Below are 12,268 nucleotides of genomic sequence, written 5' to 3'. Positions count from 1 at the left end.
TCTTCAATTATTGTAGCGAGCTTCAAAATATCTGAATGGACACAATATGCGTCCTACACAGGAGCAGATATTGAAAAAAGCAAAAGGTTATGACAAGAGTGGGATTCGAACCCACGCCCCTTTCGAGACTAGGAATGCTCCGAAGAACATGGAAGATCAGATACACCTGACCCTAGCGCCTTAGACCGCTCGGCCATCTTGCCCGTTTTGTTATAGGTTGCTTAATATCTTAGCAATATCAATGCCGTAGACAAGCTTTGGGAAATGAGTCGGTCTCCATCTTCTACGATATTTCGCTTTACGCTGAGCTTGCAACCTTTGGAGGACACTACTGAGGTAACACCACTCTGGAATTTAGGTAAATCGCTTTTATAAAATAGTAAAGATTTTGAGTGAGGAAGTCTAGAATCCCGCGAAAGATATATGTGTGTGGGAGCTTTCCCATTCTATATATTTTCCGCCATTGCATGAATTTATACCTCAAGCCCACTTCATTACTATCTGATTATGACTATTAATAGATACTCCCCGCAACTGCAACCCAAACAGTTCAGACGCCCTCGCCCTTCTTCCGCGGATACTGCCAGGTCCAATTCCGAATATAATCCGGATCAATGCCATCATCGTATGCTTTCTGCTTCGCCAGCAACTGCATATTCAGGAATTTCTCCCTCACCCCGGACGCCGTATTGCCCAGTCCGCGGGCATGATCGATCGCATCGACAGCCAAACTATACCGATCGGTCTGATTCCTCACCGCCAGCTCAAACGGCGTATCAATATTCCCCTTCTCCTTGTATCCCCTGACATGGATGTTCTCCTGACCGGGTCTCTTGTACGTCAACCGATGGATAAGCCACGGGTACGAATGGAAGTTAAACACGATCGGCCTATCGGCTGTGAAAATAGCCTTCCATTCCCGATCGGACATTCCGTGCGGGTGATGGATCTTGGACATAAGTTTGAACAGATCGACCACGTTGACGAAGCGCACTTTCAGCTGGGGGAGGTGCTCGCGCAGCAGCGCCGTGGCGGCTAGTGCCTCGTGGGTGGGAACGTCGCCGCATGCGGCCATCACGACGTCTGGTTCCGCACCTTGGTCGTTACTGGCCCAGTCCCAGATCCCGACGCCCTTGGTGCAGTGGGCGATTGCGGCGTCCATGTCCATGAATTGGATGTGGTCTTGTTTGTCGGCGACAATGACGTTGACGTAGTTGGCGCTGCGGAAGCAGTGGTCCATTACGGAGAGGAGGGAGTTCCCGTCCGGCGGCAGATAGATGCGTACGACTTCGGGAGACTTGTTGGCCACGACGTCCAGGAAGCCTGGGTCTTGGTGCGTGAAGCCGTTGTGGTCTTGGCGCCAGACGGTCGCGGTGAGGAGGATGTTCAGCGAGGCGACTTTGGCGCGCCATTCAACTTCCAGACATTTTTCGATCCATTTGCAGTGTTGGTTCACCATTGAGTCGATGATGTGGATGAAGGGCTCGTAGCTGTTAAGGAGCCCATGACGGCCTGAGAGGACGTATCCTTCTAGCCAACCTTCACAGGTGTGTTCACTGAGCATTTCCATTACTCGACCGGCCATGGAGAGGTTTCCACCGTTGGAATCTTCAGGGAAGTATTCGGCCAACCAGACCTTCTTTCCAGCTTTGTAGATCTCAGAGAGTTTGTTCGATTCAGTTTCGTCCGGCCCGAAGACACGGAAATTGGTTTGATTGAAGGCGACCACATCACGGAGGTAGTGTGACATGTTGACCATGCTGCCGCGGATGGTGGCTCCCGGATCGATGGATGTGAGTGCGTACTTGCGGAAGTCGGGGAGGTCCAACGGTCGCCGTAGGAGCCCACCGTTACCCACCGGATTGGCGCTCATACGATAGTTACCGGTTGGAGCGAGGGCCTTGAGTTCAGAGATCAGACGACCTTCTCGAGTGAAGAGCTCCTCGGGCTTGTAGCTCTTCATCCACGATTCGAGAAGCTGGAGATGCGAAGGATTGGTGAGGACGTCGGTGATGGGAATTTGGTGGGCACGCCAGAAGCCCTCGAGAAGTTTGCCATCAACTTCGCGCGGGGCGGACCAACCCTTTGGGCTGCGCAGAATGATCATGGGCCAGTGTGGGCGGAAGGGCTCCTTGGACTCGCGGGCTTTCTTCTGAAATTTTCTGATTTCAAGAACACAATGCTCGAGCGTAGCTGCCATAGCTTGATGCATGGTTTCGCGATCGCTACCTTCCACAAAGTAGGGGGTCCAGCCGTAACCCTTCATGAGAGCAGAAAGCTCATCATGGGAGATACGTGCGAGGAGTGTCGGATTGTTGATCTTGTACCCGTTGAGATGGAGCACGGGCAAAACGGCTCCGTCGGTGCAGGGATTGAGGTACTTGGTGCTGTGCCAGCTTGTAGCGAGTGGCCCGGTCTCGGCCTCGCCATCACCCACCATGGTCAGGGTGATGAGATTGGGATGATCGAATACGGTGCCAAAGGCATGCGAAATGGAATACCCCAGCTCGCCACCTTCGTGAAGACTACCGGGGGTTTCTGGGGTAGCGTGGCTGCCGATACCCCCGGGGAAAGAGAATTGCTTGAAGAACCTTTGCATTCCTCGCTCGTCTTCTGACTTGTCCGGGTAGACTTCAGAGTACACTCCCTCCAGATATGATTGTGAGAGAATACCAGGGGCACCGTGACCCGGGCCTGAGATGAAGAGAACGTCCAGATCATACTTCTTGATCAGCCGGTTCATGTGAATCCAGGTAAATGATTGTCCTGCGTCTGAGCCCCAGTGACCGAGTAGGCGTGCCTTTAGATGCTCCACCTTCAATGGCTGTTTGAGGAGCACATTGTCGCGCAGGTAGAGCATACCCAAGCATAGGTACATGCTGGCGCGAAAGTAGGCGTCCATCTTCCGGACTTCCTCAGGGTCAAGGTTCTGGCCCTTGACCGTGGAGCGAGCAGCTCCATAAGCGGAGATGCTCTGATCGTTTGAATCCGATGGCATGTTGTATTAGTTTTACGCTTGGTAAAGTACCCTTAGTTGAGATGAGATCTGTGATGCCGGTCAGCTCCTATTTAAGCCGGATATGTGGGTGGCTGGAACTGGCCAGTGTTGATGTGGGCTGACATCCCAATGGTCTCTATGCTCGTAATTCCCGGATAGCATCCTGGTAAAGGCCATGTAGTAGCCAGTCCATGACGCTGGCTTCCGTCACCCTCCGCGCCTGCTGCGTCACTGGATGAGATGATGTATGTTAATTGGTTCGGATGGTCTCTACCGGAGTTGTGGTACGCTAGTCCTGTTCCGGGGCTGACATTTCTCCCCGGGCCCTTGGTGTGGGCCGACACCTTATGTTATGGGCTGATGTTCAGCTTCTTATCCCGGAGTTTGGCGGTAGGTGCTGAAGTACAGGTTGGAAGGACTTTGGATGCGACAAGCCAGTCCTCCTTTCACTCGTGTTCTTTAGTAGCTCATAAAGCACGCTTACATTATTATCTTTGGGCAGGCCAAGTCGGACGTCAACTGACGGTGAATGCTATGATAGCAACATGGATTACAACTCACGAAGTATCTACAAGCCGGGGTTTCTCAAGCAATGAACAAAAGTTGATGCTATAAAGGAACAGCACAGCCAAATTACCAAAGTCGTATCAACATCAGAGAAAGTACATGGTTAGCCCAATACTTCTTCTCCGCTACCTCGCCATGTACCACTTTCACCATTCTCAATACTCAAAAGCTTCGCCAACAATATCTTCAGTCAGCTTCCACAGTCGTTCTGCCTCGATCAGATCCCGGGCCCAGCTGCGGACCTCCTCCGGCTTGACCACTGCACAGTCCTGAACAAAACTACCATTATTCTCTGCCACACTTGATTAGCTTAAAGGAATGACCGGCACATAGAGAATACTTGCCACTGGCGGAGATAGATGGATGAAATGCGGCAAATACATGCGTCGCCACACCTTGCGACATAGACTTCCAGGTTATCTCTCTTTGCCCACCCCGGAAGTACCCGAGCACTGTGAACCATTTCGCTTGAATAATGTCAGCAGGCCCTCGCACAAAAGAATACATAAGGGACCTTACCGAGTGATTCAAACATCTCATTCCAGTCTCCTCGAGCCAGATTAGTGTTGATTGTTCCAGGGTGTAAGCTGACGGAAACAAGACCTTTACTCCCCAGCTTCTGCGCCAGAGAGACAGAGAAGAGCATATTGGCTGACTTGCTTTGGCCGTAGGCCAGCCAGGGGTCATAGTTTCTACCTTCCTAATACTAGCCATCAGCTCCTTGAACCAGAATTGGGTACCATAACATAGATACTCACGTCGAAGTTCCAATCATGAAATCTGACTGGGCTCAACAGGTGGCCATTGCTAGACACGTTCACAATCCGGCAAGACTTTCCAGGGATCACTAGCTTTTCCATGATTAGATTGGTGAACAGAAAATGCCCGACGTGATTGGTGGCAAATTGACTCTCGATCCCATCATCCGTTAGCGAGAACGGTGATGCCATGACACCAGCGTTGTTGACCAAGACATCTATATCCTCCTTGTATGTCAGAACTTCCTTAGCGGCGATTCGGACTTGGGCTTGAGAGCGCAGATCTAGTTCAAGGAGACGGGTGGGTACTCCTGGCGCAATGTCTGCAATCTCCTGGGCTGTCTGCTGAGCTTTGGCAATATCGCGGCTAGCAAGAATAAGGAGGGAAGGACCGTGAATGGCAATGACCTTTGCAAACTCGGCACCAAGACCACCTGGGCTAACGCCAGTCACGAGCACAGTCTTGTTGGCAATGGCATTCTGGCAATCCTGTGCTACCTGTTCTGCCGAAGTTTGAGAGGAATAAGAAGACATGATGATGAGAAGCGGTCTGCGAGATTTGATACTCAAGTGATATAACGCTTTCGAAGGATATTTGAAAATTGGTGAAGGTGAGATGAAGATCAAGATGAAGATGAAGATGAGGAAGATAGAACAGAAGTCCTGTATGTGGGAAACGATCATAGCATATATAGGGCCCTGATTGAAAGATGCGTGCAGCCTTCTTAAACTTATTTCCGAGATAGTCAAGGACTTCACGTATAATTGAGCCCAATTCGTATATATTCTGGTCATCAATTCGACCCATTTTGCTCCTTATGTTGGCTCCATTAGTAGATTTCCTATTTGGGCTGAATTAATCTGAGACTGACAACCCGATCGGGTTAGTGCCTGAGACGGGCGATGACGGAGATAACGGAGCCACGCTAAGCCCGGTCGCTTTCAACAGGATTACTGTCCCATATGACCCTTGACTTCACTTCATCGCATTTCCTTCGTGTATACCGCATCCAGGACCGTCTAGTACCTTACTTCTATTCTCGATGGATAACATTCCGAGTGAGGTGGTATTCTCAACGGGGCCATTACCATCCGAATCGGTGGTGTTTCAGTATACCAATGGTCCACTTAAGATATCTCCACCAAAGAGGAGAGGGCGTCCCGCAGGATGTTAGTCCACAAACCCATCTAGAGATAGAATATCAGCATGGTCTGACCAAATTTAGCGACAAAGATGAAGCAACACCTTGAGGGGTCCCGGCGTCGCCCCGCCGCCGCTTCCCACTTCAAGTTCATCAACCTTGGGCCCACGTTGGCCCCAATGGAAATGGATGAAGAAGCCCGCACCACCATCAGAAGCCACACAATGATTAACGGTAGTCGTCAGGATCAGGGGAGAGTCGAGATTACTCCTGGCGATACTAGCCCCGAGCTGTCTCGCCTGACCCACAGCCACATTCCACATGCATATCCGCAGAAGAATCAGACAGATCCATTTGACACGCTGCCTATTACCATGGAGCCATACATGTTTGATCTCTTTGCGTTTTGTGAGTGAGGAAGATGGTAATTCATTTTTCTGTGCACGCCTAGCTAACAAAAACTCTCGAAGACAAGAATCGCGCATCAGAGACACTCTACTCAATCGAGAAGAGAGCCGGCTGTAATCCAATAGACGACTATTGGGCACCAATGCTGTTTCAAGATCCAGCGATGCTTCATGTAGTACTGGCATGTGGTTCATTATTCACCATGGACTTGAAACGCTTTCGAGCAAGCCCGGCTTTTATATGGCATATCAGTCGAGCTATGAGCATTATTCGAAAGAGACTCGTAGATTCGGTGGATCCGCCTTCGGATGAAACAATTGTTGCTGTTGCCAGCATTGCTATTGCAAAGGTTGGTAGAATTCTGTGCAAACAAAGCTGATGTGCTGGCTGATCCTCTTGCAGAAAGCAGCAGGCCAGCATGATCAATGGGAAGTTGACATGAGGATCCTGAAAGCATTAGTTGACATGCGAGGAGGTTTGGACGCATTGAATGACAAGCCGATGGTACAGGGGAAGATATATAGGTAACATGCTTTGATCCTCGTGGTTCTGATAGTCTCTTAATTGGTTCTTTAGGGCCGATATCAGTGGATCCTTAGATGGTGGACGAAAGCCCATTTTCAGTGATAGGTTCAAACAATCCCCAATCCCAAACCCTCACGACTACCATTTAGCACAAGGTTTCCAAGAGCTGGATCGCCTGCTGCGCACAGATAGTGCACTGAAAGCAGTGGTCCATGATATACAATCCTTAGTCGAGGAGTACTCCAGTATTACAAAGAGCAGCGGCCAAACCGTCGTTGCGAGGATCCGTTTCTGGCTGACATCAATCCAGTATACACTTCTTTCAATGCGATATGGAGAAGATTGTCCTAGAACGCAAGCCCAGGAGGTCTGTCGACTTGGCCTCTTATTACTGATGAACGCGGTATTTCATGAGTCTCCTCCTGGTGCATCGACCAGCGATGTACTTATCTCACAGCTGCGGCGGCTCCTGGAGAATGCTGAAGTATTATACTGGCTTCCGCCCACCTTTCGTCTTTGGACCCTGTACCTTGCTGCTTGCAATGTTGCATCTCCCACAATAAGAGCTTGGTCGATTGCAGCTATCGCGGAACTGGTGCTGCAACTAGGCATCTCAGATGAAAAAGAGTTCAGTCAACAACTCACGTTGTTCCCATTTGACCCGCTTACACATAATGTTATCTTTCCTAACATATGGGAAGATGTACAGTATTTCGCTCAGAATCAGTCAGGATGGGATGGCACAGCGCTTCTATAACCCCTTAAAAAAGAAAGTCAGTGTGGAACGGAAGGCATGATTTATTCCAAATTCTCCAAGTGGATCAACAAGGCATGAACTTCTTCAAACACCTACCTCGTTTTTTGATATTTCTAGCAAGGCCGTCTCTATGAGCTCGAGCAAGCGTACTCCAGTGAATTGGATCCCTATGGGCTTCCGCACCTACTTACGCTGTTGTCGTACATGGCTCTGAGAAGTATAATTAATCAGACGAACAGAGAGGTCTTCCATTTCATAGGCCAGTAACATGGAATTATCAAGATCAAAATTTTGAAAGTCCACGAAGCCTAAGGACACCATATCCCAACGAAAAAAAATTTGAGGCGAACACTACTTACTGGCATCCACCTCCCCGGACGTAAAGTACGACCACCTTCCACGAATATATCTCTACCTATCTGTTAGAGGCACAAAAGATGCCCGAGTGATGCCAAAATCTACGGGTTTCTGCGTAGCTGCAAGAGGTAACCCCCGATAGATGAGCTTGCCTCTGCAGCAGTAGTCATTTCTGGGGAGGTAAGATCCGGAGCAGAGTCAGTGCGAGACTAACAATGTCATTATAGAGGGCAAATCCCGCTGGCTTTACAGTCGAAAACAAGTATATAAGGCAGGTGGAACCCCCTCGATCTGGCTTGAGTCAATCAGCTCTCGCTCACGTCTCTACCGCAATAGTTAGGGGCAGGGCTACTCGACCCTGCCCCTATTTCACTGTTTATATTACGTCCCAATATATAATGCATGTATAAAACAGAGACCATGACTACAATGGCTGAAGTGGACGATTTTTGGTCTATCGAGGCGTGTCCCGTCCATCATGCTGCGCTCAGAATCCTCTGCAGTGGTAAAATGATGACGGTGCCGTATATAAAAGGCACCCAGAGAATCAGGTGTCACTGAAACCCAGCAATATACAGAAGGACAGTGGTTACTATGTTTACTAGTCCAACAGCAATCGAGTTCTCATGCTACTCCGCCGGGACATACACTACCTGCGTGAACGACAACTACTGCAGCCTGAAGATAGCAAGATCATTGGTACCGTACAATTGGTCCTCCAAGTTATTGTGGGCTTGCCAGAGATAGTTACTAGACTGTTTCAAAAGGGGTGACTGCGTGGATGAATATCTTACAAATGATACCTCTACAAACACCTGCCATGGTGGCGCCTGAGATCAAATGATGGATGACCGATCGGGGGCTAAGTTGACAACATATAGCCACAAGCGAAGCGATACAGTTATTTCGTCTGGGTGTTCCTTTTGATGCAAGTCTCCTAGCGATGTGAGTCGTGCTGTCTGGTCTGGAGAAGGCAAAACTATACGCCAAACGCCTTAGAGCATTATATATAAAGGGGTATCGTCGTTTACAGCAAAGCTACCTACGAGGGAGATTAAGAGGATGTATGAGAAACTCAAGGACATGCGGTGACTTCACTTCTGCCCTGAGAGGCACAATGACGACTATACTTCTATGCTTGACTATATGTCTCGCTTGCGTCCTTGCCAACGAATTACTGCACATGGTAACACCATGTGGTTGATACCCTTCTCGCCACAGATGGACAGTGACGATGATACAACAGCTGACCCACAGGCCATTTCAAAAGGCCACATTCGAGCTATGCATCCAGCCCAACTTGACCTAAATGCAGCGTGAGCCAATTGTAATCAACATCGACGCAACATGTCATTCTGCTTCTGGTTAGGCCCCATGAAACAAAGCCACCCGCCGCAGTCTGTCATTGCGACCACCATCATCGCTACATTCTGCCTATCTACATAAAAAATAACAACAATGCTCTGGCGCCAGATGTCAGTGTACAACAACAGTGGTAGAGTAATGTAACTCTGTCCTCTCCGCGCCTCTCCAAACTGAAGATCGACATGTGCATCCCCTTCTCAACCAACAGCCGGGCAAGACACCATCCCATCATAACAGGAGCTTGAAAACACGAACACGGATATTCCCACTTGTCCAGGGGCGCAATAGATACACACTGAGTCCAATGTGTTGCACTAATTGATGGTGGTTCCCAATGACAGGCTCACCTACACCTGAAGCCAAGTCTGATCCGAAGCCAAACATGCCAACGACAATACAGACCATACAGTTTGCGACTGGATTAAGAGAACGACTCTACACCGCTGTGTCGTTTGAAAGTAGATTCGTCATTTGCATCACTCCCGAACCATGCGAATTATATACGGTAATGGAAGGGTTACATCCAGAAGCAATGAATGACCTTCAACTTCTGCGATATCACCTTTGTACCACCCACCCACTTGCAAATTAAACGGGCGGTCCCGCGTGCTGAAATCCCTGAGAAGACTGCCATTATTTCTGGCTTGGTGCTCGTTCCGAATGTCAGGGATATAGGGGAATCAGCAAGATCTACAACAGGATAGACAATATATTGTTTGGTCGTTGTGTCTTGAAAGACTACATCCCAACGATCCTTGTCGGCGATAATGATTATATATATCATCATGTCTAGCCTCTAACTGGCTGCGGTTGCTGGATGACTTGTCAATGAACTATTACTTTCGCTCTATATCCCAGAGAGTGTCGAAGCAAATGAGGAAGACGCGGCCATATCAGTTCGGTGTGTGCTGGCTCCACATCTCTGATTATATAGATCTACATCTCGAAAGCGATGTCAGCATCTTCCTCGAACGAACGACTAAACAGCATTTTCACCAACGACATGTCTTACCGATGCAGATGAAACTAAATACAGTCAATTGACCTGCATGCTGTCTAACTACCTACCTACACACACAGAATATCTGAAGAATCCCAACTTGTCCGATCAGTGACAGCAATCCCCACCATCTGTCAAGCTGGCCCTTTCTCGAAGATAGAACCAGATCACACCGGAACAAACATCCGTTGGAACCACGTACGGTGCCTCCTCCCTTCTGACGCTTAGCTTCGGACATCACCGCATCAGCTGGGAAAGGGAGGGGATGGGGGCTGTACCGGTATGCCCTATGTGCTGTTCCATCTAGATATAAACCAAATCATTACTTTTACGCGCTTTAACCAATGCTCATGGCTCAACACCGCCACAAAACTGACAAAATGGAGAAGAACTATGCCAGTACATTCAATCCGGGATGGCATCTACCTCTCGCTGAAGGAGATTCTTCTCATCAACACACCATTGATTGGACTTCCACTCCCCACCGTACTACATTCGCAAAATGTCCAACCATCTTGGATATACATATTCCCTTTCTCGCCATTGGTGTTTCCGGTCCGCGAGTTGGTGAACACTGCACAACATCCGGGCTGCTTTTCTAGTATATATAATATCAGAAAGAGCCCACCAATGTCAGAATGACTTTGGATGAAAGGAGTATACGAAGTGGAGTGAAGAATCGTCTACCAAAAGAAGGTGGCGTTTCTGTAAAACATACATACCGCCTGCCTGCCATTTCACGGATACAATATTCGTCCGGCACCGAAACATCCAAAGTAAGAAGAAGAGGGTGAACACTACTAGTAACACCCTCTTACCTTATAGGGAACAGACCTTACCCTTCAAGAGTAGGCAGAGGGTATGGCCTGAGATGAGTGAGCAAAGGCCAGCCGGTGTGGAGACAGCCTGGGTGCCTGGGTGCCTGGCCAGTATGGCGGTAGCTGTCTCTCATATTGAGCTGATACCACCCACAATGATGGTTCTGGTGTGAACGGGAACTATTAGCTCAAGGTTAATGATGATTATTATTGGAAGAGGATCTAACCATTATCAACATTCCGGATAGCTATGATTCTTGCTTTCTTGGTCTTGGGCTGTATATATTCGACTGATTTGGTCTAGTCTCATGATTGCTGCTGATTGCTTGGTTAGGAGAAAGTGCATTTGCTCGCGATGTTATGGGTTTGTGAATCTGGTAGCTACGGTAGCGTAGCGTGTCATTAGGTGGTTTCAATGTGAACTTTCTGATCATATGTAGTAGATGGTGGGGATAGGGATATGAATGGACAGGGAGCGGAAATAACTTAAGGTTGCATGCTACACTGACACTGCTGGGAATGTTGGATTCAAAAATAAAGCGTTCTGAGCCCAGCATATTGGTATGCCTCAATATTCTATCCTACAAACTACCTAAGCATTAAACAAAAGTACTAACATCGCCCACGAACATGTCCCATAATCACGGCATCTTGCTTTCACTAGCCCAGTATTGAAAAAAATATTCCACATAATCCAATATGAATTATACAGAACCCAGAGATGAAGACATTCATTCAACATATAGGATATACATCCCTGCCCACAATGATTAGTATTGACGCATGAGGGTTTTAAATCAGGATTTCCTAACTTTGTTGGGATCTGGCCACCAAAATGTTACATATTGAAGTAGGCTCTCAGTATTAAGCCGTTCGAAGCTTGCTATGAGCCCAAAGAAGATGGCACAGAGCTCGAAGCTCTCGCTTGATTTGTGTATTTCTTGTAATATCCTGACATACCAATTGCCAAATAAGGGCACAACAATGATGATGGTTGTACTTGTAATATACTATTGTTTATTTTATGGGGACGACAGATTTTTTAATCTCACTACTACGCTAGAAGGTATGCTTGAAGGCAACTCATAAGCCCGAAATGGCATCCCTCGAACAGTTCCAGTTTATTGGAAGCTACGGCTCAATCTTGATCTATTCAGTGAGTTACAGAGTACCTTACACGAATATTCAGATTGGCGATGGCTTTGCTTGAAGTTGGAGGTTCTTGAGCATAGCCAGGCTGGGGTAGACAGAAGGCGTTTCTTCACACTGTTGGAGGATATAGCGGTTCAATATGGCTTAACAGAGACAATCAAGTGATGCGGGTTGGTAAACATATGAAAGAGAAGTGAAGCAAATGTGAGTGAAAAATGAAGGCTAGGAGGTTGCACCTTCTATGTTCGGGTGGGATATATGAAGCATCTTTATATATCAATAAGTAGCTTTGACCAAGTGTTGCGCATTAGATGATGGGGATAGGAACATATATGTACAAGGGATGGGGACAGCTTAAGGTTGCATGATCCACTTACAGTAGTGCCAGAATTGTATGATCTAAACCGCTCAAAGGGATTAT

At 48.1% G+C, this 12,268-nt stretch overlaps 3 protein-coding genes and 1 non-coding gene across 4 annotated transcripts; 1 reads left to right on the top strand and 3 right to left on the bottom strand.

The window, feature by feature from the left end:
• Positions 1-90: 90 nt before the first annotated feature.
• On the bottom strand, positions 91-203 carry AtWU_t91. Its single transcript has 2 exons — positions 166-203; positions 91-134 (listed from the first exon to the last, which is right to left on the bottom strand). It is a non-coding gene; the product is annotated as a tRNA-Leu (tRNA).
• A 347-nt stretch (positions 204-550) lies between these two features.
• Positions 551-2,998, bottom strand: AtWU_03936 (phosphoketolase family protein; the record flags this gene model as incomplete). The annotated part of the gene is made up of 1 exon (XM_035499047.1): positions 551-2,998. The coding sequence occupies one exon, from the start codon at positions 2,996-2,998 to the stop codon at positions 551-553; it is 2,448 nt and encodes an 815-aa protein (XP_035354940.1).
• A 722-nt stretch (positions 2,999-3,720) lies between these two features.
• On the bottom strand, positions 3,721-4,857 carry AtWU_03935 (short-chain dehydrogenase; the record flags this gene model as incomplete). Its single annotated transcript, XM_035499046.1, has 4 exons — positions 3,721-3,857; positions 3,910-4,032; positions 4,085-4,265; positions 4,324-4,857. 4 exons carry the CDS (start codon positions 4,855-4,857, stop codon positions 3,721-3,723), a joined length of 975 nt encoding a protein of 324 aa, XP_035354939.1.
• A 509-nt stretch (positions 4,858-5,366) lies between these two features.
• Positions 5,367-7,155, top strand: AtWU_03934 (carboxylesterase family protein; the record flags this gene model as incomplete). Its single annotated transcript, XM_035499045.1, has 5 exons — positions 5,367-5,493; positions 5,550-5,873; positions 5,936-6,222; positions 6,276-6,397; positions 6,450-7,155. The coding sequence occupies 5 exons, from the start codon at positions 5,367-5,369 to the stop codon at positions 7,153-7,155; spliced, it is 1,566 nt and encodes a 521-aa protein (XP_035354938.1).
• Positions 7,156-12,268: the final 5,113 nt, after the last annotated feature.

This window comes from Aspergillus tubingensis (genome assembly GCF_013340325.1).
Source record: "Aspergillus tubingensis WU-2223L DNA, scaffold_6, whole genome shotgun sequence".
In the NCBI taxonomy this organism is placed as follows: domain Eukaryota; kingdom Fungi; phylum Ascomycota; class Eurotiomycetes; order Eurotiales; family Aspergillaceae; genus Aspergillus; species Aspergillus tubingensis.
This window is presented reverse-complemented; position numbering and strand designations above follow the sequence as displayed.